The sequence below is a fragment of the Tachyglossus aculeatus genome, chromosome 11, assembly GCF_015852505.1.
Source record: "Tachyglossus aculeatus isolate mTacAcu1 chromosome 11, mTacAcu1.pri, whole genome shotgun sequence".
NCBI lineage: Eukaryota > Metazoa > Chordata > Mammalia > Monotremata > Tachyglossidae > Tachyglossus > Tachyglossus aculeatus.
The window spans coordinates 42069666-42097355 of NC_052076.1; the positions used below are offsets into that span (position 1 = coordinate 42069666).

General features: G+C 47.2%; 1 protein-coding gene across 1 annotated transcript; it reads right to left on the reverse strand.

Annotated features, from left to right (window-relative positions):
* Nucleotides 1-450: 450 nt before the first annotated feature.
* Nucleotides 451-27690, reverse strand: CIBAR2 (CBY1 interacting BAR domain containing 2). The gene is made up of 9 exons (XM_038754728.1): nt 27563-27690; nt 22285-22519; nt 12208-12276; nt 11995-12096; nt 6824-6829; nt 5759-5863; nt 3853-3966; nt 2369-2461; nt 451-752 (listed from the first exon to the last, which is right to left on the reverse strand). Exons 1-9 carry the CDS (start codon nt 27580-27582, stop codon nt 606-608), a joined length of 891 nt encoding a protein of 296 aa, XP_038610656.1. The 5' UTR covers nt 27583-27690; the 3' UTR covers nt 451-605.

The window sequence follows — 27690 nt, forward strand, 5'->3', positions numbered from 1 at the left end:
TTTGGACACTTAATCAGGAGGACTGATACTCTGGAGAAGCCACTCATGCTAGGAAAAGTCCAGGGAAAACATGGAGGAGGCAGACCAGCAGCTAAATGGATAGAGACCATAACAACAATAACGGAAGAACCATTAGAAAGGTTGTGGATTATGGCAGAGGACAGGACGTTCTGGAGAAAGTGTATCCATGGAGTCTCTATGAATTGGAAATGACTCGATGGCACTTAATAATAATAATGATAATAAATTGTCAGTGGATTCCACAGTCATCTGATGGCTCCAAATTTAAATTCAGGAAGCACAACCTGCGCACTCCACACTCGTGGATTTTGACTGGTCAACTCTCCGAGTTCAGAGGGTCAGGCGTCAATTCTTAGAGGTGGTGCTGTTTCTGTACATTTTAAGAAAGCGAACTCATAGCGCCTAACCAACTCTGTTGCGTTATACTCACTCAAGCTCTTAGTACAATGCTCTGCACGTAGTAAGCGCTCAATAAATACCAGTGATTGATCTAACCAACCTAAAGCACAGTAAGGGCAAACCCATCTTCAAGGAAGATTCAGCTAACATTCCCAAATCCTGCTTTTGTGACTTGTCAACTGTGGTTATCTTCTAACCTGTGACTTCCTTTCCTCCCTGAGGTCCTGCACTGGCTCCTCCTGTGCAGATTCACTTTCACTCTCTTCCTCTTCCTCCTCCTCCTCCTCCTGCTGCTGCTGCCGCCTGGGACTCCGCAGTGTGCTCTGAGGACTCTGAAAAACAAATACACAGCAATGCACTAGATGGCAGTTGAGTCAGTTTCACAGCAGTCCCCTGAATAGGATCAACAGAATTATCTTCCTATAGTGGAAGTGGGGAGTAAGGTATGGAGAGAGGGAACGACTTCTCTGTTCAGTCAATGGCAAACCAAGACTGGAACCCAGAAACTCTGGTCTCTGGGACCCTAACTGCAGAACACGTGAATCTAGAAGCGGGACCATACGGTACCTTTTCATACCTTTGGCAGTCCTCTCCTCTTTCCCCTCTTTGCCTCCTCCCCTGCAGAGAAAGATCACTGACTAACCGGGGCCTTGCTCTCCCTCTGTGTTTTCTCCCAAGCCCCCACTCCCACCATCCCTCCCTAGGCTGACATCATGGCATGCCCCCTTTTTCTTCCTCTTGCCCCCAGCCCCCCACTGCAGCAAGAGCAGCCAAGATCAATCAATCAATCAATCAATCAATCGTATTTATTGAGCGCTTACTATGTGCAGAGCACTGTACTAAGCGCTTGGGAAGTACAAATTGGCAACACATAGAGACAGTCCCTACCCAACAGTGGGCTCACAGTCTAAAAGGGGGAGACAGAGAACAGAACCAAACATACCAACAAAATAAAATAAATAGGATAGAAATGTACAAGTAAAATAAATAAATAAATAGAGTAATAAATATGTACAACCATATATACATATATACAGGTGCCGTGGGGAAGGGAAGGAGGTAAGATGGGGGGATGGAGAGGGGGAGATCTGCTGGCAAAGGGAGGCCTGGCCAGGGCTGTGGTCACCATGACACCGATCCTAGACCACGATCCTCTGTCAAAACTGCCTTTCCCTCTTTCTCCAGGATAACTGCTCTCCCACCTAATTACGCGAACATCTGCAGCACGGCTTAGTGGATGGAGCAGAAGCCTGGGAGTCCGAATCCTGGCTCTGCTACATGCCTGCTGTGTGACCTTGAGCAAGTTACTTAACTTCTCTCTGCCTTGGTTAGCTCATCTGTAAAACGGGGATTAAAAGTGTGACCTCCATGTGGAAAAGGGACTGTTCTGCCTAACCAACGTGTATCTACCCCAGCACTTAGAACAGTGCGAGGCACATAGTGCTTAACAAGTACCATGTTGAGAAGCAGCGTGGCTCAGTGGAAAGAGCTCGAGTTTGGGAGTCAGAGGTCATGGGTTCGAATCCTGGCTCTGCCACTTGTCTGCTGTGTGACCTTGGGCAAGTCACTTCACTTCTCTGAGTCTGTTACCTCATCTGTAAAATGGGGATTAAGACTGTGAGCCCCACGTGGGACAACCTCATCACCTTGTATTCCCCCCCAGCGCTTAGAACAGTGCTTTGCACATAGTAAGCGCTTAACAAAATGCCATCATTTATTTATTTATTTATTTATTATTATTCTATGTTTTAGATCCCTGGATGGATTTTGATCGGGTATCCCAGTGGAATTGGCTTTGCTTCCATCCTCTCCTCAGGAGTCATTTCTTCCTTGATTGATTTTCATTTACTTTCTCTGAAATCACCCTATCTCAGCACGGAGCCCTCTCCAATGCCACCTGAACACCGTGGCTACATGGATGATAGCGGCTCCCTGGAGCAAAACTCACCGTGGACCACGGAAGAGGCGAGGGGTGGCTGTTAGTCCCAGCTGGTCTTGCATCATAGTTTCCATAATCAAGACGGATCTTGGCTCGAAAATCCTATCAGGACACCAACAGTAATGATATTTATTAAACTCTAACTACTGGCCGAGCACTTTGCTAAGGGCTGGGGTTAATTGATCAATCGGTGGTATTTATTGAGCACTTACTGGGTGTTAGACCACTGTACTGAGACCTTAGAAAGATCGGTCATAGTCTCTGTCTCACCTAGGTCTCTCAGTCTGAGAGGGAGAGCAGGCATTTTAACCCTCTTTGATGGAGGAGGAAACCGAGGTCCAGAGAAGTTAAGTGACTCATCCAAACTCCCAGGCCACAGAATGGCAGAGCCGGGACAAGACTCCAGTCCAGTGGTCTATCCAGAAAGCTCCGCTGCCAGAATTTGTCAGATTCAACCCCAGAGGATCCAAAGTAGCCTGCAAGAGTCTGGATGGTGATGATGATGAGAAAAGGAGAGGATGAACCTGAGATCAGTCCCATAAATGTTGGACAAGCAGCATCCAACAGAGGAAAGAGCACAGGCTTGGGAGTCAGAGGTCACAGGTTCTAATCCCAACTCTGCCACTTGTCTGCTGTGTGACTTTGGGCAAGTCACTTAACGTTTCTGTGCCTCAGTTCCCTCATCTGGAAAATGGGGAGTTAGACGGTGAGCCCCATGTGGGACAACCTGATTACCTTGCATTGCCCCCCAGTGCTTAGAACAGTGCTTGGCACAAAGTAAGCGCTTAACAAATGGCACCATTATTATTATTATTAATTAGGAGACTGGTGAGATGCTGCACAAATCAGGGGTCAGATCAACCAACTAATAGCCAATTACTCATCCAAAATGAGCTCTATATAGATGAATCATAAATGCAATCTGTAGTTCTGCCTAAAAAGTGGAGACCTACAGAAAGGACTGCCTATTTTTTGTCAGCCCTAGATAAAGAGTGACTGTCTTAGAGGAGCATTGTGGCTTAGTGGAATGAGCATGGGTTTGGGAGTCAGAGGTCACGGGTTCCAATCCCGGCTCAGCCACTTATCAGCTGTGTGACTTTGGGCAATTCACTTCACTTCTCTGTGCCTCAGTTACCTCACCTGTAAAGTAGGGATTAAGACTGTGAGCCCCACATGGGACAATCAGATTACTTTGTTTCTACCCCAACAGATAGTGGGCACACAGTAAGTGCTTAACAAATACAATTATTATTATTATTTTTATTGGGAATCAGTTTTCCTTCAAGATCAGTAAACTGTAAACTCCTTGAGGGCGAGGAATCATGTCTTTCATTCTATCGTACTCTCCCATGCGCTTAGTGAGGTGCTCTGCACACAGTAAGCAGTCAGTAAATACCATTGATTGATTGATCTCAAGAGCTTAAAACAGAATTAATCAGAAGAGATCACTGAATTCACAATTTGCTCACAAAAAGTAGGGCATGTCCACCTACCTCTATATCTCTTTCCAAATCAAAGTTTTCCAGAATCTGGAAGGCATTGGAATAGACCTCCACGGCTTTGGCGTGAAAGACCATCTCGATGGTTACAAAGTCGGAGAAAATTTTCTGGGGGAAAATAAAGCAGACAAATCAAAATGCAGAACCATTTTGGACACTGCTGCTAGGCAGCTGAGTGGCTAGTGAAAAATTTGTATCAATGGAAAGTCACTCTCGTTCTGGCTGGAATCCTGGTGATAAAAGTGAAGAGATTTAAGTGATCAAGTATCTGGAAAGTTGCCTTAACTCTTCACTTGATTTTACCTGTGTCAACTCAGCCCAGGATATAGTAATATTGGTATGTACTGAGCACCTCCTGGGTGCAATTCCTTCAATTAAGCTCTTGGAAAAACATAGCAGAAACACAAGTCACTTTCCCTGCCCACAAAGAGCTAACATGCTAAGAGGGGAGACAGACATAAAGTATTTCCAAATAAGGAATCAGGATAAATAATTAAAAGCGAGGGCAGGAATCATGTCTACTTGCTCTATTGTAACCTCCCAAGCTCATAGTTTAGTGAATAAAGACAGAAAATCAGGGTAACATACAAGGAAGTGGGAAAAGAGGAAATGAGGGCTTAGGGAAGACTTCTTGGAGGAGATGTGCCGTCAATAAGGCTTTAAAGTTGAGGAGAGTAATTGTCTGTTGGCTATGAAGAGGAATGACTTTCTGGGCCAGAGGCAGGATGTGGGCAAGCGGTCAGTGGCGAGATAGATGAGATTTGATGAGGGGAAGAGTGTTGGTCTGTCAGATAACAAAGGGGAGGGAGTTCCATTTAGGAGGGCCAATATGAAGAAGGGGTCAACAGCAAGAGAGATGAGATAGAGGTTTAGTAAATAAGACAGCTCTAGGTTCCTGAGGTTCCAGGCTCCAGAAGTTCCAGACTCCTGAGGTTCTGGGCTCCTGAGGTCCTGGACTCCTTGGGTTCTAGATTCCTGAGGTTCTAGAGTCCTGAGATTCTGGTTCCCTGAGGTTCTGGGCTCCTGAGGTTCTGGATTCTTGAGTTTCCAGCCTCCTGAAGGTCCAGATCCCTGATGGTTCCACCTGAAGTTCAAGACTCATGAGGTTCTAGGTCCCAGAGGCTCTAGGTTCCTGAGGTACCGACTTCTAGGTTTGTGCCAGACTCCTGAAATTCTAGGTTCCAGGTTTCTGAGGTTCTAGGTCCCCGAGGTTCTAGGTTATTGAGGTTTTAGGTTCCTAAGGTTATTGTGTGCCAGGCACTGTACTGAGAGCTGGGGTAGATGCAGTCCCTGTCCCACTTAAGGCTCACAGTCTTAATCCCCATTTTACAGGTGAGGGAACTGAGGCACAGAGAAATGAAGTGTCTCCCCCAAGGTCACACTACAGACAAGTGGCAGAGCTGGGGTGAGAACCCAGGTTCTTCTGACTCTTAGGCCTGTGCTCAATAATAATAATAACGATAATTGTGGTATTTGTTAAGAGCTTTGTGCCATGCAACGTTCCAAGCGCTGGGGTGGATACAAGCAAATCAGGTTGGACACAGTCCCTGTCCCACATGGGGCTCATGGTCTAAATCCCCATTTTACAGATGAAGTAATGGTGGCACAGACAAGTTAAGTGATTTTCCCAAGGTCACACAGCAGACAAGTGGAGGAGTTGGGATTAGAACCCAGGTCCTTCTGACTCCCAAGCCCATGCTCTAACCACTGTGACACACTGCTTCTCTTGTTGCCTTTAGAGAAGGGAAAGATTCTTAGGGTTTTGATGGTAAACAGATCCAGTCCTTCCCTGGAGAAGGGAGAACTATGTGAGGGTGTGTCCTAGGGCTGATTTTTTATCAACAGGGACACTCCTAACTGCACAAATGCAAAAGTCACCCAGCTTGTTCCAGGAAACTACCTGAATGTCTTTCAATTTTTGCTTCTGGAAAGTGTCGATGGTCTCTTCCAACTGGTGGGTGGTCCGGTTTGCATCCACAGAAGCTTTCTGAACATTGGTCTCAGCCTGAAATGGGAAGGAAAAGGCTAACTCAGTCTCTGAGATGGGCAAGGAAGCAAGTGGTCAAAGCTAGGACTATCTGCAGATGGGCCAGCAGTGAAGAGCAATTGATTTGGTTTATCTTAGCTAATGGATCCTGTCTCCAGTAAAGGTGGGTTGGGAAAACATTTTATCTGCACTGGTAGGTTTGTTGTTGTTTTTTTCCCTCTACGACTGGCTTAACTCTAGCTTACAGCCTCCTAGAGGACAGATTTCAGGCCCAAGGCATCCATCTGCAGTGTACAGTCATGTGGGGCTGGTTCAGTTTCAAAGAGGAATTGATTCTTTTTGTCAACTGCTCAAATTTCTGAAATCAGGGAGAGAAAGTGGTGTCAAGAAGGGAACTAAAAGGCTTCGATTCACAGCCCAGGACTCAAACTGGGGAAGAGTGACTGTTCCCAAGATCAAGAACAGAACAGGACGGGGGGGGAAACACATAGTTTTGGCAAAACCATTTCAGTTAATGAAAGTCTCAGTCATAACGGAGATGAGCATAGACTGTCTCGGGGTTCAGCACTCAGCTTCCTAGGAGATAAGGAAAAGTACAGTGAAAAGATGAAAAGCACAAGGAGATACTATGTGACCTTGTAAGAGTGGGAATTTCCTGGCTTGGGTTACCAGAGTGGGCAGGGGTGAGGATGGTTTCTAGGGAAATAGGAAGTGAACAGTGTTTCTTATCTGCTAGAGACAGGACAGCAAAAGATCCTCCGATTCCTATTGCTCACGGTCCAGACTGGCCTTCGCCTCTTTGAGGCTTTACTTTAGGCCCACTGAAGCCAGACGGCGGAGTCCTGACGGGGCTGGAGCCGGGGCTGACAAAGGACATATCTGGTTCTGCTCAGGCCAGCAGAATGCTCACCTGTATGTGTGGATAATCGATTCCCACCCACATGGCATTGCTGCTCCCCCTGGGGCTGCCACCCTTACCTGGGACTGGAAATGGTGTAGTTAAGGAGTCCTAGTAAACCAGGCTTCGGGCTGACCGACTCGAAGACACTATTCATTCCTCAAGATGCCTTTCGTCCTCTAGTTTCCATCTGAAATTTTGGCCCAGCCTGAAATGCTTTTCCAACCTCTCCACTTAGAGCGGGAGATTTTCACACAGGCTCACACATTCAAAACAAAGACCCCAAAGCAATCCACAGTTCATCTGCACTGAATAGATGTAGTCCACTTCTAGCACCATTTTGTTATTTATTAGACATCATGGGTTCACCCTAGATGATAGCCTGATACCACTGAGGAAGCTAAATTTGGGGCCAGAACTCTCTAGGACAGTAGGGTGCTAGGAGTATTCATTTAGCACCTATGGTGAGCAGAGCCCTGTACTAAATGCTGGGAAAACATACACAGGTGAGAATTAGATATGACCCCTGGTCCCCAGGGAGTTCATAATTTAAGAATAAAGGGGTAGAAGGAGACTAGTGACAGACATAAGGAAAGACGAAAGAGTAAGAACACAAAATCAATGTGAAACACAGGGATGTCACAAAACATGAAAATTAAAAGAGCAGTAGGAAACTGTGACTTGGAGAAGCAGAATTTCAGGCTCCACAGGCCTCAGAATCTTGACAGTGGCCACCGTGGCCACAGTGAAGCACCTTGACCTTACCAGTGTTCTAAGTTTCACAGAGGTCACATTCATTCATTCATTCAAATGTATTTATTGAGTGCTTACTGTGTGCAGAGCACTGTACTAGGCGCTTGGGAAGTACAAGTCGGCAACATATAGAGATGGTCCCTACCTAACAATGGGCTCACAGTCTAGAAAGGGGAGACAGACAACAAAACAAGTAGACAGGTGTGAAAGGTGCTACTCCGGCCACCTGTGCTTCTGACCCCATTCCCTCTCATCTTATGAAATCTCTCGCTCCATCCCTTCTCCCCTCCTTAACTACCATCTTCAACCGCTCACTCTCCACTGGTTCCTTCCCCTCTGCCTTCAAACATGCTCATGTCTCTCCCATCCTAAAAAAACCCTCTCTTGACCCCACCTCACCTTCTAGTTATCGTCCCATATCCCTCCTACCATTCCTTTCCAAACTCCTTGAACGAGTTGTCTACACGCGCTGCCTAGAATTCCTCAACAACAACTCTCTCCTCGACCCCCTCCAGTTTGGCTTCCATCCCCTTCATTCCACGGAAACTGCCCTCTCAAAGGTCACCAATGACCTCCTGCTTGCCAAATCCAACGGCTCATATTCTGTCCTAATCCTCCTCGACCTCTCAGCTGCCTTTGACACTGTGGACCACCCCCTTCTCCTCAACACGCTATCTGACCTTGGCTTCACAGACTCCGTCCTCTCCTGGTTCTCCTCTTATCTCTCCGGTCGTTCTTTCTCAGTCTCTTTTGCAGGCTCCTCCTCCCCCTCCCATCCTCTTACTGTGGGGGTTCCCCAAGGTTCAGTGCTTGGTCCCCTTCTGTTCTCAATCTACACTCACTCCCTTGGTGACCTCATTCGCTCCCACGGCTTCAACTATCATCCCTACGCTGATGACACCCAGATCTACATCTCTGCCCCTGCTCTCTCCCCCTCCCTCCAGGCTCGCATCTCCTCCTGCCTTCAGGACATCTCCATCTGGATGTCCGCCCGCCACCTAAAGCTCAACATGTCGAAGACTGAGCTCCTTGTCTTCCCTCCCAAACCTTGTCCTCTCCCTGACTTTCCCATCTCTGTTGACGGCACTACCATCCTTCCCGTCTCACAAGCCCGCAACCTTGGTGTCATCCTCGACTCCGCTCTCTCATTCACCCCTCACATCCAAGCCGTCACCAAAACCTGCCGGTCTCAGCTCCGCAACATTGCCAAGATCCGCCCTTTCCTCTCCATCCAAACCGCTACCCTGCTCATTCAAGCTCTCATCCTATCCCGTCTGGACTACTGCACCAGCCTTCTCTCTGATCTCCCATCCTCGTGTCTCTCTCCACTTCAATTCATACTTCATGCTGCTGCCCAGATTATCTTTGTCCAGAAACGCTCTGGGCATATTACTCCCCTCCTCAAAAATCTCCAGTGGCTACCAATCAATCTGCGCATCAGGCAGAAACTCCTCACCCTGGGCTTCAAGGCTCTCCATCACCTCGCCCCCTCCTACCTCACCTCCCTTCTCTCCTTCTACTGCCCACCCCGCACCCTCCGCTCCTCCACCGCTAATCTCCTCACTGTACCTCGTTCTCGCCTGTCCCGCCATAAACCCCCGGCCCACGTCCTCCCCCGGGCCTGGAATGCCCTCCCTCTGCCCCTCCGCCAAGCTAGCTCTCTTCCTCCCTTCAAGGCCCTGCTGAGAGCTCACCTCCTCCAGGAGGCCTTCCCAGACTGAGCCCCTTCCTTCCTCTCCCCCTCGTCCCCTTCTCCATCCTCCCATCTTACCTCCTTCCCTTCCCCACAGCACCTGTATGTATGCATATATGGTTGTACATATTTATTACTCTATTTATTAATTTATTTATTTTACTTGTACATTTCTATCCTATTTATTTTATTTTGTTGGTATGTTTGGTTCTGTTCTCTGTCTCCCCCTTTTAGACTGTGAGCCCACTGTTGGGTAGGGACTGTCTCTATGTGTTGCCAATTTGTACTTCCCACGCGCTTAGTATAGTGCTCTGCACATAGTAAGCGCTCAATAAATACGATTGATTGATTGACAGGCAGCCACTGGAGATGCCCAGAGCATCTGCCCCGAGCGTTTCTGTACAAAGATAATCCTGGCAGGAGAGTGAAGTATAGACTGAAACGGGGAAAGACAGGATGGGAGATCAGAGAGGAGGCTGATGCAATAATCCAGTCAGGATAGGATGAGAGATTGAACCAGCAAGGTAGCGGTTTGGATGGAGAGGAAAGGGCAGATTTTGAGGATGTTGTGGTGGTGAGACCGGCAGGTTTTGGTGATGGATTGGATGTGCAGGGTGAATGAGAGAGTGGAGTCAAGTATGACACCAAGGTTGCGGGCTTGTGAGACGGGAATGATGGTGGTGCCGTCTACAGTGATGAGAAAGTCAGGGAGAGAACAGGGTTTTGGAGGGAAGATAAGGAGCTCTGTCTTCGACATGCTGAGTTTTAGATGGCGGGCAGACATCCAGATGGAGATGTCCTGAAGGTAGGAGGAGATACGAGCCTGGAGGCAGGGAGAGAGAGCAGGGGTGGAGATGTAGATTTGAGTGTCATCATCCTGCCACTGTGTCTGTCCTTCCTGGTCTGGGGGTGCTGAGGAGGCAAAGGGCTGCCTTTAGGAGGTTTGAGATGGAAACAAGGAGAGAACTGCCAATTATATGATGCAATCTGACACGGGTAATTTCCATTAGGAGAATGATTAGGACAAATACATTGAAGAGAAGAGAATATGGAAAAATCTCTTCACTTTCCATCAAAGTACATTATCCACAAGTGCTTACTTTATAATGGTCTGCATACAGTAAGTGTTCAATAAATACCCTTGATTGATTGATAAAGAAAACCAGCATTCCTGGGAGGTGGGCCTAGGCAAACCCTGGCATAAAATCAAAGACAAACATCATATTCACCCAATGAGCCCAAACCCAATTCTCTCATTCCCATTCACCTCCCTCCAGGAAGCTTGAGCAGCTAAGCAATAGGAGATTCGGTCTCCCCTGCCTCAGCTTCACCGCTGTCTCCCCACCTCCTGAAAGTGCTCTCAGCGAAGGGGACTTCCTTCACTGCAGTCAATCATGTGCCCTCCCACCTCCTCCAACAAGCCTTTCAATCAATCAATCAATCATATTTACTGAGTGATTACTATGTGCAGAGCACAGTACTAAGCACTTGGGAGAGTACAGTACAACATAGTTAAAAGACATGTTCCCCGTCCATTACAAGCTCAATTTCTCAGCATCCTAAGCCACAGAAAACCATCAGTCAACTCTTGTGCTTATGAATTTAATTATACCCCTCTTCAGCACTCATGTATACATATATTTATACCCATATGTATATACGCATTTCTGTCATCTATATATTTTGGTCTGTTCTCCTTATGCACTTTGATACTCATCCAATCAATCAATCAATGGTATTTATTGAGTGCTTACTATATGTAGGGCACTGTACTAAACGCTTGGGAGGATATAATACAACATAATTAGCAGACACATTCCCTTCCCATAATGAGCTTACAGTCTAGAAATGATACCTAGCCAAATAGCACTTACGTACATCTCCTTATACTCTGCCATTTCCCCTACTCATTTAAATATCCTTCTCCTCTATCAGGCTGTAAGCTCTTTGAGAGCAGGGTTCAGGTCTGCCAGTTCTAGTGTCTTGAACTCTTCCAAGCACATAGCACAGTGCTCTTTTCACAGTAAAATCTCAATAAATACTATTTTTTTTTGTAGAACAAAAGTGACAGGTTCCCTGCAGTCAAAGAATTGTAAATATTTTTATGGCTGTCTCCCTCTATTAGCGTGCAGGCTCCTTATGGACAGAGAACATATCATTTCTTTATTCTCTATTTCCCAAGTGCTCAAGACAGTGGTTTGCCCCAAAGGAGCGCTCAGTAGATACTACAACTACAATTGCCTAGACTGAAAAATCTGACAGGGAGCCATGACTCTGAGAATCAGGAAGCGTTTGATGAACACTGTGTGGTAGAATATATTATTCTATATTGGAGACTCATTAAAAATTGAATTATTTTTGCCACTTGAAAAAAAAGCTGGTGCCGGCCACTTTAACCTAAAACATGTTGTTGTGGCTGTGGGGAGAACTCAGCTGTGGTTTGGTCCCTGGAGAGACTCCTAGTTAGTTACCACAATCTGTTCTGGCTTTTCCCGAACATTGCGAGATGGGTTTTTTTTCTTCCCCCTTGAATAAGAACAAAAAGGAGCCTGTTTTCATTAGGTCCCGCTGAATTCTGTCGGGGTATAGAGTGTTCCAAAGAAACCGCAATGGAAAGCAGTCTCGCCGGGAGTAGGGCTGAGAGCAATCTCCGGAATACTGCCTTTCTCCAGCCAGCAGGAATACCATTCTGAGACCTCCGGGCAGGTGGGCAGGTTGGGGTGGCAAGCAGGTTTTGGGGGCAGGGGTGGCCCTTCTGTGGAAGGGGCCAAAACGCCAGGCCGGGTCACCGGCAGCAAAGGATACGATCGTCTGGCGGTCAGAGGGGGACTTCTGCCGGAGCCGCTCCAGTTTCTCTAGCTGCTTGATCTCATTGTTCCGGACATTGTTGAACCTCTTGATCTCTGCCTAAAGGGGACAGACAGTGCAGGGGACAATGTTGAGAAGACCAGGAGATGAGGGCGGGGAGGAGAACTGAAGAGGGGTTCCTCGGCTTCAGGCTCCATGCCTGGCACTCACCCGGGTTTGCTTAATTTGGGTCCCGTAGAGCTTCAAGGGGTTGACAACCTTGGTTTCCAGTCTTTCAACCTGAAGGGGCAAGAGGAAGAGGTGACCATAGGAAGGGCCAGCCTCACTGCATTTCTGTCCCATGTACGTCCTCAAAACAGAAGCTGTCACTCTCTACTTTTGCCTTCCTTTGTCCCTTGTTCTCTTCTACAGGGATAGTCCCCACAGAATGCCCTTCTCCCCACTGGTGCCCAATTGGGAGCCAGACCCAAAGAGTCAGAGGGCCTCTGCCTCCCCTCACTTCAGAAGCTGAGCCAATCCCTTCCCCCACCGCCTTGCTCTTTGGGTCTGGTCTTATTTTTCTCTTTATGGTAATTGTTAAGTGCTTACTATGTGCCAGGCAGGTCACAGTCCATGTCCCATATGGGGCTCACAGTCTTAATTCCCATTTTGCAGATGGGGTAACTGAGGCACAGAGAAGTGAAGTGACTTGTCCAAGGTCACACAACAGACAAATGGATGTCCTTCCATCACCTCAAACTTAACATGTCCAAAACAAAGCTCCTTATCTTCCTATCCAAACCCTGTCCTCCCCCTGACTTTTCCATCACTGTAGATGGCACCACTATCCTCTCTGTCTCACAAGCCCATGACCTTGGCTTTATCCTTGACTCCTCTCTATCGTTCAACCCACATATTCAATCTATCACCAAATCCTGTCGGCCCCACCTACACAACATTGCTAAAATCCGCTCTTTCGTCTCCTTCCAAACTGCTACCTCATTAATGCAATCACTCATCCTATCCTGCCTGGATTACTGCATCAGCCTCCTTGTTGACCTCCCAGCCTTGCCTCTCCCCACTCCAGGCTATATTTCACTCTGCTGCCTGGATCATTTATACAGAAACTTTCAGGACATGTCACCCCGCTCCTCAAAAAACTCGAGGGCTGCCCATCTGCCTCCATATCAAACAAAAACTCCTCACCATGGGCTTTAAAGCACTTCACCACCTTGCCCCCTCCTACCTCACCTCACTTCCCTCCTTCTACAACCTAGCCCATATACTTCGTTCCTCTGGGGCTAACCTTCTCACTGTGCCTCGATCTCACCTGTCTCGCTGCCGACCCCTGGCCCTGCCTCTAGCCTGGAAAGCCCTCCCTCCTCAAATCTAACATACTCACCCCCTCTTCAAAGCCTTATTGAAGGCCCATCTCCTCCAAGAGGCTTTCCCAGACTAAGCCCCACTTTTCCTCATCTCCCACTCTGTTCTGCTTCACCCTGACTTGCTCCCTTCACTCTACCCCCGTCCCAGCCCTACAGCACTTATCTACATAACTGTAATTTTATTATATTTATTTGTACTGATGTCTGTCTCCCCCATATCTAGATTGCAGTCACATTCTCTGCTCACTGTGGCCAGGGAATGTGACTATTTATTGTTGCATTGTACTTTCCCATGCACTTAGTACAGTGCTCTGCACAAAATAAGCCCTCAATAAATACAACTGAATGAATGAAGTGGCAGAGCTGGGATGAGAACCCATGTCCTTCTTACTCCCAGACCCATACTCTAACCACTAGGCAACTCTGCTTCTCTTGGTCTGGTATCAATAGCAGGTCTGCTCCCAACAGCAAGGGTCCAGACAGCTCCCAGAAGACCACCCTCTCTCTGGCCTCTTCCCCCAGGGCATTTAGAGGTCTGGTCTCCCTGAAGATCTGGGGACAAGGGATGACCCAGGGCCAGCCTTAACGCCCTGGTGGTAATGCCATCAGGGTTATGTCTCTGAAGGGAGAAGCCGACCCTTCCTTAAAACCACAGCAAGAGTGTCTAAAGGTAATTCCGCTCCCCAGTCATGGCCCGCCCCTGGAGGAGCTGAGAAAGGAATTTGTTCAGCCTCCGTGTCCCGATTCAGCCGTGTCCCTGCTCACCCGAATGGTAAAGGTGCTAGAGGCAAATGCACTCATTCATTTCCAGTGAAGGGGCTTTCACCTGCTGCTTCTATAGATGGAGCAAGGTCCTGAAAGAGGAATTCAAGGTCCCCATAGCAACTCCAGCATCTAGTGAAAACTGTTCCTTTGGCTCAGGAGACAGGACTTACTTTGCTTTTGCCCTTCCTCGGGGTTGGTATATGGGATGCGCCATACACCATGCACGAGGAGCAGGTTGGCCTAGTGGAAAGAGCACAGGCCTGGAAGACAGAGGATCTTGTTCCAATCCTCACTCCCCGACTTATCTGCTTATCTGTGACCTTGGGTGAATCGCTTCACTTCTTGGTGCCTCATCTGTAAAATATACCTGTTCTCCCTTCCATTTAGCTGGAGCCTCATGTGGTACAGGGACTGTGAACAATCTGCTTATGGTGTATCTACCCCTATGTTTAGTAAAGTGGCTGGCATATATTAAGTACTTAATAAACATTACAATTGTTATTACCATCGTTATGCTTCAATCAAGGCTGGGGCAGGTGGAGGGAGGAAGTCTTCAATCAATCAATCATATTTGTTGAGTGCTTTCTCATAATAAGCACTTAATGGATACCATAATTATTATTACCATCATTATGCTGCAATCAGGGTGGGAGGAGAGGTCGTCAATCAATCCATCATATTTATTGAGCACTTACTGTGTGCAGAGCATTGTACTATAAAACAGAGTTAATAGATTGTTCCCTGCTCACAGAGAGCTTACAGTCTAGTCTTGCAAACGTGCATCCCTAACGCATCATGGATCAGACCCTTCAGTTAAAGGTGGACTTAGAATGCAGAGCCTGGGGTGATTGTGCGGAGGGAAACTGTACAGCATCTGTTTTTTTCTCTCAGGGATTTGTTCGAAGCTCCAGGTGGGTGAAGGGGCACTGGTTACATCTGAACAAGGTCAGTCCTGGTAGCCTACCTCTCTCTAGTTCCTGTTCCCATTTACTGACGGTCCATCCGCTGGGACAGGATTCTGCTTTACATACCCCAGTAACTGGAAAGAGGTCATCGTCTCTCAGCCAAGTGACCGGGAAACAGCTTTGGAGAGAATTAAGTAGTCATAAATATGGAAATTGAAGAGGCCTCAGAGCAGCGGAGGTTAGAGCTTCGCCGTGGTAATTAAGTTTTCAGATATTCAGGGACGGCGATTCAAAAAGGTTTTCCTTTCAGAAAGCCACTGCTGGAAAAGAAGCTGTACTTGAGGGCTAAGGAACCATCCAGTTGGGAGAGTAAGGGGTCCCCTGAGCCTCAGAGGTGAGGACATTCAGCGAACCAGGTTCGGAGATATCCCAAACTGTTCTAGTCCTTGCTTCACAATGGAAAGGAAGTGGAGATTGCACCCATCCACAGAGCAGGAAATCTATTAAAAAATGCCAGGGGGGAAGAGCTGGGAGGTCTCTTGGACCCTGTGGTAGCCAGTTGGTCTGACCCTGAGGTAGGACGGACCTGGTAACTTCATTGCAAGTGGCTGGTGAAGAAATTGTGGCAAGGAGACTGGGAGAAGCAGCGTGGCCTAGTGGAAAAAGCACGCGCCTGGAAATCAGAGAACTTGGGTTCCAATGGGATCAGAGAACTAGAGAAGCAACATGGCTCAGTGGAAAGAGCCCAGGCTTGGGAGTCAGAGGTCACGGGTTCTAATCCCAGCTCCACCACTTGTCAGCTGTGTGACTTTGGGCAAGTCACTTAACTTCTCTGGGCCCCAGTTACCCATCTGTCAGATGGGGATTTAGACTGTGAGCCCCACGTGGGACAACCTGATCACCTTGTATCTACCCCAGCGCTTAGAACAGTGCTTTGCACATAGTAAGTACTTAACAAATACCATTATTATTATTATTATTATTATTATTAATCCAGGCTCCGCCAATTGCTTGCTATGTGACCTTGGGCAAATCATTTAACTTCTCTATGCCTCAGTTTCTTCAACTGTAAAATGGGGATTCAGTACTGTTCTCCCTCCTGCTCAAGACTGTGGCCCCGTTTAGGACAAGGACTGGGTCCAACCTAATTAACTTGTACCTATTTTAGTGTTTGATGCATAGTGAGTGCTAAGCAAATACCATAAAACCAAACAAAAACAAACAAGGATTTTAGTTGGGATGAGGACAGACTTCCGAGAACTCATAGAATGGAAAGGCACCATTGGGGCTTTTTCCCCACCCTAGGTGGAACCTCTTAGATCTTGCCAGAGGCCTGAGCTGAGTCAGGCTGAGCCCAGGTTGCACAGCTGCGGAATAGTCTCCCCCATTCACCCCATGAAATATACCAGGGTTCTGACTCTCTCCACAGCTACAGGATGCTTGGAGGAACCTGGTGATGGTAGCAGCCTCCTTGACATCCAGCCTAGTGTTTATAGGAATCTGCACACAGTAAGCGCTCAATAAATACGATTGAATGAATGAATCCCCAAGGTCCCCTCCACGAGCCTGTTGCGGGCTGCTCATTCATTGATTTATCCAGCTACTCCACGGATGTACAATGCCAGCAGTTCTCCGAAATCCTGATTCTAGAGTAGAAACGTGAGTCAGAACTGATTTCCTCACAGGAACAATGTTATAAAGGGAGGATTGGTTCCCAAATGCTGGTGGAGACCAAATTTCTACCCAAAGTACCCAAAATGGTGGTCTCAGTCAGTTATAGATGAGACATATAGCTATACTCATGTCTTTATATCAAGGCAGCAAGGTTCTAAGATAGGGTAACTGACTTTTACTTCTTCAGAAGTAAAGTTAACATGATGACCCTCCTGGTGTCTCCACCTGGCCATCAGGTGATTGGTCCTCCTTCCCTGTACTCTTTAAACATTTTGGCTTTCCCCCCCTCCCCATCGCAACCTTTACAATTCCCCACAATCCCCATGGTCTTCTGCCCATCGCAGCCACCCATGCCCCAGGGGCTAGTGCCATAAAAGAGGCTAGTGTTGTAAAGTTGAAACTGATGTGTTGTAAAGCGGAAGCAGCTTTGCAAATTTAGAAATGTTATGTCTTGTTCATCTTAACACAAAGTCTCTTAAAACGAGGTGTGTCGGTATAAATCCCTTTTGGGCCTGTTGATATTTTCAACCTGAGCTCTTTCCTGTGGAAATGAATTATATTTCCTTACCCCAATAGGGCATTAAGATGGTGACATCATATAATAATAATAATAATAGTTAATAATAATAATAATTTTGGTATTTGTTATGTGCTTACTATGTGCCAAGCACCGTTCTAAGCACTGGGGGAGACACAAGGTGATCAGGCTGTCCCACGTGGGGCTCACAGTCTTAATCCCCATTTTCCAGATGAGGTAACTGAGGCACAGAGAAGTTATGTAACGTGCCCAAAGTCACACAGCTGATAAGTGGCAGAGCCGGGATTAGAACCCATGACCTTTGACTCCCAAGCCCATGCTCTTTCCACTGGGCCACACTGTATTTGTTCAGTGCTTAATATGTGCCAGGCACTGTACTAAACGCTGGGCTCTGTACTAAGTCCTGGGCATTGTACTATATTTGGTGGACCTAAGGAGGAAGGTGTTTGGAAATGCAGCTGCAACTTATATGGGTCATTATGGGGTGGAGGGAGGGCAAAGTTGGGGATCTGTTTTCATGGTAATAAAGAGCCTCTGTTTTGAGATTGAACTGACATGTTCTTTTAGAGATTTTAAGAAGCCCAATGAGTTATTTCTTTAGCTTCTTCTTCAGTCACATAGTCCAAAGCAGGGACCAATTTACCAACCTTTTGAGTGATTTTCAACAATCATCTCTCTGATTCTAAGCTGATATGAATATACCTAAATGGTTGAAAACAGGAAATCTTTTTCTTTGTTTGTGATGGTCTACCCAGAAGGGGTAAATGAGGAGACACAGGGGAGAGATATGCTCCAGCCTTCCTGCTCCAAAATAAAGAACAGTGCCATGGCTTGGGGCCACACTAAGAACTGTGCAGAGAGACTTCCATAAGGAGAAAAGAAAAGTATATGTTGCTAGCTTTGTGGTAACCCAGTTTAAGATAAGGAACAATATACCAAGCTAGGGTGAGTCTGCAGTTGTGAGGATTTTTAAAGAATCTTTATTGCCTAATTACTTTTGCTATTTGGTTTATGTACTCTCAGCTAAGGAGATTTAAGATTCTAACTTAGATAACTGTATTTTTGTATATGCAGTAAACATTTCTCCTTGTCATCTCTCTAAAGAGATGATTTTATAAAGTCTGAAAACAAGTCCATTTCCTTAGGAGGAGATGGTGTGACTGCACGGGGGAGGGAAATGAGGCAGTTGGCTTTCTTCCCCAAACTTTGGGGTCCAGGTCAGTAGCTAAACACACCCTCCTCCTTCAATGGTTTCCTATGTATCTTGAGGGTCCAAACCTGTTCAATCATGAGATGGTGGCTGAAAATTATCTGGACAATTTTGGGAAGCCCTAGCCAGAAATATTTTCTGGACAAGAGAGTAAGGATGCTTGGGCCCTCCAGTTATCTGGGATGGTTCTAATTGGCAAAGATTTCCTTTGCAGACATTTCTGGTTTACCACAGGGCAGGGACCACAGAGCTGGGAGTTTTGAGTTGAACACAGCTGTTCCATGGTCAGCCTGACATGGAGCAAGCCGGGGAGCCACTTGGTCTAAATCTGTCCTCCTGCACAAGCCCCGGGGTCAAATCCTAGTGGAAAGACCATCTGTCTGGGAGTCAGAGGACCTGTGTTTTAATACTGGCTCTGCCACCTGCCTGCTGTGTGACCTTGGGTTAATCACTTCATTCTTCTATGTCTCAGTCTGATTTTAGCATATCTACTTCAGTGCTTAGTATGGTTCCTGGTCCATAGTCAGTACTCAACAAACAGCACAATTATTATTAATGATGAGGAGAGTCACATTACTAACTTGATCCATTTGCAGCTTGGAAGAAGCTGTCTTCGTCCCCATTCCCACATGTGGATGAAGCCTATTTCATTCAGTCGTATTTATTGAGCAATTACTGTGTGCAGAGCACGGTACTAGGTACTTGGGAAGTACAAGTTGGCAACATATAGAGACAGTCCCTACCCACCAACAGGCTCACAGTCTAGAAGGGGGAGACAGACAATAAAACAAAACATGTGGACAGGTGTCAAGTTGTCAGAACAAATAGAATTAAAGCTAAATGCACATCATTAACAAAATAAATAGAATAGTAAATATGTACAAGTAAAATAAATAGAGTCATACATCTGTACAAACATATATACAGGTGCTGTGGGGAGGAGAAGGAGGCAGGGCAGGGGGGATGGGGAGGAGGAGAGGAAAAAGGGGGCTCAGTCCAGGAAGGCCTCCTGGAGGAGGTAAACTCTCACCACCACTAGCTGTGCCTGTGAATATGTGGGACAGCTAGGCACATATGCTAAGAGGAAAATAACTTCTCCCTTTGTACCATCTCATCTCTGAGCTGTTGGGAATTCAACTTTATAAAGGTTTTGGGGTGTGTCGCGCCCGAGTCACACTGTAGAAACTCCACTCATCCTCTCTGCAGACTGAACATTAGCAGAACTCCCACTGGCAATGGGCTTCTGCATTTCCCACCCCCTGCCTGCCCTTTACCAATACAATTTAGCAGAAGAGCATCGTATTAGTCTAATTCACCACATCCTGGATTCCACAGGCATTCACCGCAGCCCATTAGCACCTTATTGTATTTCCCTGCTAACATCAGACGGTAATAGGATATAATTAAGAAACTGCAGTTCCACACCCTATCTAGTCACAATAAGGTGTAAGAGAGTATCTGAATGATGACCTGGCTGGCTTAGTGCAATCCCCATGCCTCGATTGAGTTGGAATTATAGCAGTGGCAAAACCTAAAATTAGCCAGCTTGTGTGTATGTGTGTGTGTGTGTGTTTTTGCTCCTGAGCAGTTGTGTTGCTCTGTAATGCTAAGTGTGAACATAAGACCCCAGTTTTATTTTTTGGCATTCAGGCTGGATGTAGAGAAAAGATCAAGAAGGAAATATTTTCTTCACTGCTGCCTGGGCTCCCCTTCTCCCACGGGCTTCCCAGCACTTAGACTTCTGTCAGTTGTGCTGGCTGCTGACATCATCTGTAAGAGGTCACAGTCACCAAACCAGCAGAAGCAACAGCGACGTTCAAATGCCTCTCCTCCAGGGGGATGAGATCATTTAGCTGAGGCAACTCTCTCACCTAGGTCAAAGGCCTCCACAACTCTTTCTTCCTAACCTGACACCCACTACTCGGTTTGTTTTATTAACCAATGCCATTTTCCTGCAAGCAGCAGCTGAATCACAAAAGAGACCTCCGTGTCTCCATGCTCCCTTCTCCAGTGCTCCCTCCTCTCCTGTGCTCCTTCCTCTGGTGCTCTCTTATTCCCCTGGAGCATCTCTGCAGCAGAAAATGAGGGAAGACCACAACCTGTGGGAACCTGTAGGCCAGAGGTGGAGTGGCTTAGGTCTCGTTCAGGGAAAGCAGAAATCATGTCTTCTACCTCTAGTGTATCCCCAAGCGCATAGTACGTTGCTTTTTTATGATATTTGTTAAGCGGTTACTATGTGTTAAACACTATTCTAAGTGTTGAGGTAGATACTAGTTAATTAGGTTGGTCACAGTCCAGGTCCTGCGTGAGGCTCACAGCCTAAAAAGGAGGGAGACCAGGAGAACCGAGGCACAAAGAAGTTAAATGACTTGCCCAAGGTCACATAGCAAGCAATAGGGAAAGCTGGATTTAGAACCCGTGTCCTCAGACTCCCAGGCCTGAGGTTTTTCCAATAGGCCATGTTGCTTCTCTTGCTTGGTGATTAAGGCCATGCTATAGATACTATAGATGCTCAATAAAGGTGATTGGTGGATGGGAAGCAGGGAAATGGAGCACATGTTCTTTCATAGTGCTTTCCATCTCTGGGATTCTCTGATCATTTCAACCTCAGGTACTATTGTTTACTCTAATGTCTGTCACCCCCTCTAATCTTTAGGCTCATAGTGGGCAGGGAATGTGCCTACCAATTCTGTTATATTGTACTCTCCCAAGTTCTGCAAACAGTAATCACTCCATTCATTCATATTTATTGATCCCTTACTGTGTGCAGAGCACTGTACTAAGTGCTTGGAAAGTACAATTCGGCAACAGATAGAGACAATCCCTACCCAACAATGGGCTCACCCTCAATAAATATGATTGATTGACTGACTCTCCTCCTCAGGAGGAGAAGGACAGCTCAAGAGATCAATTTTCAGAGCTGTCACCAGAAAGCCTGCTCTGGGAAGGGCCAAGCAATTAATCAATTAATGTTATTCTTTGAGCACTTTTTGTGGGTAGAGCACTACACTAAACCCTTGGAAATATACTATACAATAAAATTGGTAGACATGATCCATGCCATCAAAGATCCCTGCCCTAGGGAAGCAGCGTGGCTCAGTGGAAAGAGCATGGGCTTTGGAGTCGGAGGTCAAATGGAGTCAAATCCCGGCTCTGCCAATTGCCAGCTGTGTGACTTTGGGCAAGTCACTTCACTTCTCTGTGCCTCAGTTACCTCATCTGTAAAATGGGGATGAAGACTGTGAGCCCCCCGTGGGACATCCTGATCACCTTGTAACCTCCCCAGCACTTAGAACAGTGCTTTGCAAATAGTAAGCACTTAATAAATGCTATCATAAGGAGTTTTCACACTAAGTCCCCATCTGTTAGGTGCCAGAATCACTCCCTTCCCTTGCCCCTCCTGCAACCCAAGGAATTTCCTTCTGGGCCATAAAAAATCATTTTTCTTCTTAAAGGAAGGAGAAAGCTTGGCCTAGTATATAAAGCATGGGCCTGGGAACCAGAGGACCTGTGTTCCAAACCTGGCTCTGCCATCTGCCTGCTCTGTGACCCTGGGCGAGTCACTTAACTTCTCTGTGCCTCAGTTTCCTCAGTTGAAAAATGGGGATTCAATGCCTGTTCTCCCTCCTACTTAGACTGTGAGACCCATGTGGGACAGGGACTGTATCTGGCCTGATTCACTTCTACACACTCCAGCACTTAGAACAGTGCTTGACACATAGTAAGCGCTTAACAAGGACCTTAAAAAAAATAATGAATAAAAAAAGGAGCCTCGTTGAAGGTGGTTTGGTTCTGCAGCTAGCTAGACTCAGGCGGGGATGTGGGGCTTACCTCAGCCTGACGGTAATCTTGAACTTTTGCTAATTCCTCTGCAAAGTTCTTCATGGCCGTGCGCAGTTCAGCATTCTCCGTGTTGGCAAAGTCGATAAGCTGCTTAACCAGCAGGTCAGATTTATCCCGCAGTCTGGCCGTCTTCCGGGTGTAGGCGGCCAGAAGGGTGCAGAACTGGCCAAAGTACTTCTCCGCGTTGTTCACCGTGTTCTCCATGACCTTCACCTGACTATCCCTGAGGGGAACAGCATGGTGGAGGAAGATTGTTGTCCACCCCACTAGAGCAGGGCTGCCCGGGCCAGAGAGAGCCTAGCAGACTGGCCCCAGACCAGACTCTAGGCCCCAAATTGGCTTCTCCTTCCAGAAATAGATTGATCTGGACAGATCCTACATTTCTTGTTCTTCTGAAGCCTTCAAATCTATGTATGGCTTCCACTCTCTCGACAGTCCTCTCAGAATTAATTCCGCCTCCAGTTCCTTGGCCTCCTTATTTGAAATGAAAGGGAGGGACATTTTTATGAAAATACAGCGAGGGTTCCGGGGTTAACAATTTTAATAATAATTTTGGTATTTGTAAAGTGCTTACTATGTGCCAAACACTGTTCTAAGCACTGTGGTAGATACAAGGTAATCAGGTCAGACAGTCTCTATCCCACATGGGGCTCACAGTCTTAATCCCCATTTTACAGGTGAGGTAAGTGAGGCACAGAGAAGTTAAGTGACTTGCCCAAGGTCACACAGCAGACCTGTGGCGGAGCTGGAGTTAGAATCCATGTCCTCTGACTTCCAAGCCCGTGCTCTTTCCACTACGGCCCTCTGCTTCTCATTTGTGCCTGAGATCCAGGTCCTGTAGCTCTTACATAGAACTGTTGAACAGCTGAGCTCAGCTGAGGTGAGATCTTTGTGATGTCTTAGGGACTCACTGGGTTGGCAACCTCAGGTGAGCATCGAGTCAGTCGATTGTATTTATTGAGCGCTTACTGTGTACACAGCACTGTACCAAGTGCTTGGGAGAGTACAATGTAACAATATACAGATACGTTCCCTGCCCACAGTGAGCTTACAGTCTAGAGGGAGAGACAGACATTAATATAAATAAATGAAATTGCAGATACGTATATAAGTGCTGTGGGGTTCGGAGTGGAAAAAAAGGAAGAGAGGATTTAGACAGGGAAGGCCTCTTGGTTGAGATATGCCTTCAGTAAAGCTTTGAATTTGGGGAGAATAATTGTCTTTTGGATATGAGGAGGGACAGTGTTCCAGGCCGGAGGCAGGATGTGAGCAAGAGGTTGGAGGCGAGATATACAAGATTGAGGTACAATGAGAAGGTTAGCACTAGAGGAGCAAAGTGTGTGGGCTAGTAGGAGGCAAGGTGATTGAGAGTCGGTTATAAGAAGTTTCTGTTTGAGGCAGAGGAGGATAAGCTACCATTGAAGATTCTTAAGGAATGGGGGAAGCATGGCCTGAGCGCTTTGGTAGAAAAATGATCTGGGCAGCAGGGCAGCAAGGAACCCTGAATATCCAGTTTCGGAGGGAAACCAAGTTTTATTAGTTTTAAATTCCCATAAGGTTGGGGGAGAAATGGCCTTCTGAATTTAAGCAGGAACCGACAAAGGGATTTCAGTTTATAGGGTATATCTGGCACCAGGTAGTTTGAGGGGATGGGGGGCACTTGGAACCAAGGTCTGTTGGCTTTATACCAGTACCTACAAAATGAGTAAGCCCAGCTGAGTTTTGCTTTGGAAATCTACTAGCCCGGTCCATGGAGTGGGTTAAGGTGGATCAATATTCCTTTCTTTGGGGCTTATTCCTTTGAAGGCAATTCCAAAGACTGCTCTACTCTTCAGAGACTGAGAATGGGTTAGGCAGAGGTTCTTCAATAGTGTCACTGGTGCCATGTAGTACTTCCCAGCATTGCTCTGGGCTACTCAGCCCAAGCCCCTTAGACAAAGTGCTGTGGACTTGCTTTACTGAGGAATGTTGAGGATAAGATTCTTTTTCACTTCAGAGGGCTGATGGGTCTCTGTCAAAGCCTAGTTTATGATTAATTTATGGCCTTCCAGTTGGTGTTGTTTTCTCACTCTGCTTTGGTTCTATTCTAGTGGAAAGAGCACAGGCCTATGAGTCAAGAAGCTTGGGTTCTAATCCCGGCTTGACCAATGGCCTGCCGGGTGAACTTGGGCAAGTCACTTAACTTCTCTGTGCCTCAGTTTCCTCATCTGCAAAATAGGGGTAAGACATTTGTCTGCCCTCCTCCTTAGACTGTGAGCCCCGTGTAGGACAGGGACTGTGCCTGACCTGATCATCATGAATTTACCCCAGCACTGAGTACAGTTGCTTGGCTTTTAGTAAGTGCTTAACAAATACAAAAAAATTTGTAAGTGTTCAAGAAATACCACAATTATTCTCCTTTCACCTGTGCCCTACTTCAGAGGCTCAGAGCCCAGGCCAATTTTCCCCAGAGTGGAGTGCTAAATCAAGAAAAGGTCTCCAAGTCCAGCTTTAGACTGACAGCTGGAACAGTGTGGGACTCATCTCTCCTTCTGTAGCTCCTCTCCCAAAAGGAGTTGGAGCCCAGGCCAGCTCTGTGGCTGCATTTCTGTAGCTCACAGAAAGGGCTGGAGTCCGAGGAGCTGAGGGTGGAGTTTGGGAAGAGGGAGACCAAAGAAGGTATCTGGGGATGAGAAGAAAGTTACTGCTGACCACCAGGCCTTTGCCTGGAGAATTAACTTTCGCCTCCATTTCCCGAGCAACAATCGTGATAATCGTGGTATTTGTTAAGTGCTTTCTATATGCCAAACCCTGAGCTCCTAACAGAGGTAGATTCAATGTGATCAAAGCCAAAGAAGTCCCTGACCCACTTGGAGATCACAATCTAAGGAGCAGGGAGAACAGGTATTTGATTCCTATTTTACAGATGCGGAAACAGAGATACAGAGCTGTGAACCTCATAAAGGACAGAGATTGGATCCAACCTAATTAACTTGTATCTGTCTACCCCAGTGTTTAGAACAGTGTTTGACACATAGTAAGCACTTAACAAATACCATTAAAAAAAAGTGCCTTGCCCAAGGCCACAGAGCAGTCAAGTGGCAGAGCTGGAATTAGAACCCAGGTTTCCTGACTCTTTCCATTAAGCCACACTGCTTCTCTACAAGCAGATCCCCAGGGGTGACTTGGCCGCTGAGAGTAACTTGCAGTCAGGCCTTTATCTCTCCCCTACTCCCTGCCTGCCAGGAATGATCGAATCTCTCATCTGGCGGCCAGATGCACTGAGCATGTTTGCTTTTGGGCAGCCTCGCCGTGCCGGGAACACTCCCAGCCGAAGCCTCCTCACTGAGAGCAGCTGTTCTCCAGGTGAGCCAAGGGGAGCAAGCCCCCCCGGCCGAGCTGAAGGGGCTCCGCCAGGCCGGTGTCAGCTGGAAGCCCCTCTCTGCTCTCTCAGAGCCTGCTTCCTCCCTTGGCATCCGAGTCCTCGGATCACCGCTAAGACTCACGCCTGCTGCCGTCCTCCCCCTCCTTGAAGTCAAGCTTGCCCTGCAGGAGCTACTGGCCAACTCTGCCAAGAGCGAGGTTAATGGGCAGCTGCAGCTGCCGCTTCTTAGGATTTCCCACCTGTCACTCTGTTGCTGCCAGTCTGAGACTTCAGCCTGGGTGACAGAGCGCTCCAGGCTCCCAAGTCCCTATGTGGAGGGTTGGAGAGAGTGGAGAAGACGGACCAAACCCCCAACTTCACCCCAGAGTAGTAAGTTTGTTGCAAGTGAGAACTGGCTGGAAGGTTTGCCTGGGCAGGGGACCCTGGGATCGACCAGTCCCTCCCAGGACCCCTTGGCTCACCTGATCAAAAACGCCGAGTCAAGCAGTTTTTCCACTGCGTCTCAAGCCATTTCTGTGACACGGGCCTCTGCCTTCAAGAGAGCCTGCCTCAATCCCCAAAGCCCAGGTTATTTACTGCATAAGCAGTATGGGGCATGGCTCTGGGGGCTGGGATGGTTACGTCTGGGGGGGCAAAGGGGTAGCCAAGACAGCTAGTTGTGGGCAGAAAACACATGTACCAACTCTGTTGGTATTAATATTAATGTCTGTCTCCCCCTCTAGACTGTAAGCTCATTGTGGGCAGGGACTGTATCTGCTATATTGTTATATTGTGCTCTCTCAAGTGCTTAGTATAGTGCTTAATACACAGTAAGTGCTCAGTAGATGCGATTGAATGAGTGAATGAATGAATGAACTGTTGTATTGCCTACCGTGTCTACCAGCTCTCCCAAATGCTTAGTACAGTGCTTTGCACATTGTAAGTGCTCAATAAATACCGTTGATGATGATAATAATACTAGGGGCTGATTCCCCTGACTCTCCTCCCACTCAGCCTTCCTCAAAGCCGGTGAAGCCAATTCGGCGATGCGCGCCACCGCTTTCTCACAGCCGGAAAGCATAGTCCCCATGCCCTCCCCAGTACGCCAAGGTGCTGGGAGGCTGATGAAGCAGAGTCTGAAAAAGCCTCCAAGCTCCTCCTTAAAAAGCAACCCCCACAGTAGTTCCCTGTGTGGGCTGCCACATTAAGCAGCGGGTCGCTGTTTCACAAGTGTAGATCAGGCCACTCATTTTCTGCTGCCCCTCAGCAGTAGTTTAAAATGATGGCCACCCCTGTTCCCGTACTCCACTCCTTATATTACAGGTACTTTGCAAAAAGACCAAAGGGCTATTAAACCCCTCCAGGAGGGGCCTTTTCCCACCTCCTTTGGCTTTCAGTGAGAATGATGAGCACTTCAGCTTTCAGACCCATGGGGATCGGAGACATAAACACTCTCCTTCCAGATGCACACTCAATAGATGTTTCTCAGATAGAGCTCCTTCTTGGGGTAGGGGTGGGGGAAGAGCTGCCACTTTTTACCTTCTTCATACCCACCCGGCTTTTCCCTTTTCCCCTCCCGCAGCTCCATCTCCTTTAATGCCTGCTATGATCATAGATAATGGCCTTCAACAGCATTTCTTCTGCATTTTCCCACCTGTTAGACATTTGGGACCCTCAGCTCCTCCCATTGGAGGTTCTCAAAGTGCCTTATAGTTGAAAGGGGTGACTGCATAACAACAGCAAATTAATGCTTTTCCCTGTCCTTATGTGAGAGTCTGCAGAAAACTGGTTGCAGTAGCAACAGCAGTTCTAGGTTCTTTGTAGCTAGAAGAAGAGGGAGGAGAAGAGGCAGAGGAAGGGGGTGGAGGAAATATCAGAGAAGAAGACTCAGTGGCCCCTAGGAGAGAAGAGGGAGCAGCTTACCTGGACAGGATGATGTTCATTGTTACAGAAGAAGTCAGCCCGCTTTTATAAGCAATTAGAGGGGTTTGGGTTTAAGTCGCAACAATAATAACCAGAGTCCTCCAGGCCGTGAGGAACAGAGCCAGGGT

Coding starts and splice junctions, on each gene's coding strand:
- CIBAR2 (XM_038754728.1), bottom strand. CDS start 27,582: ATGAACATCATCCTGTCCAG. Junction 3,967..5,758: donor AAAAATTGAAAGACATTCAG/GTAGTTTCCTGG, acceptor ATTTTCCCCCAG/AAAATTTTCTCCGACTTTGT. Junction 753..2,368: donor CGCCTCTTCCGTGGTCCACG/GTGAGTTTTGCT, acceptor TTTGTTTTTCAG/AGTCCTCAGAGCACACTGCG.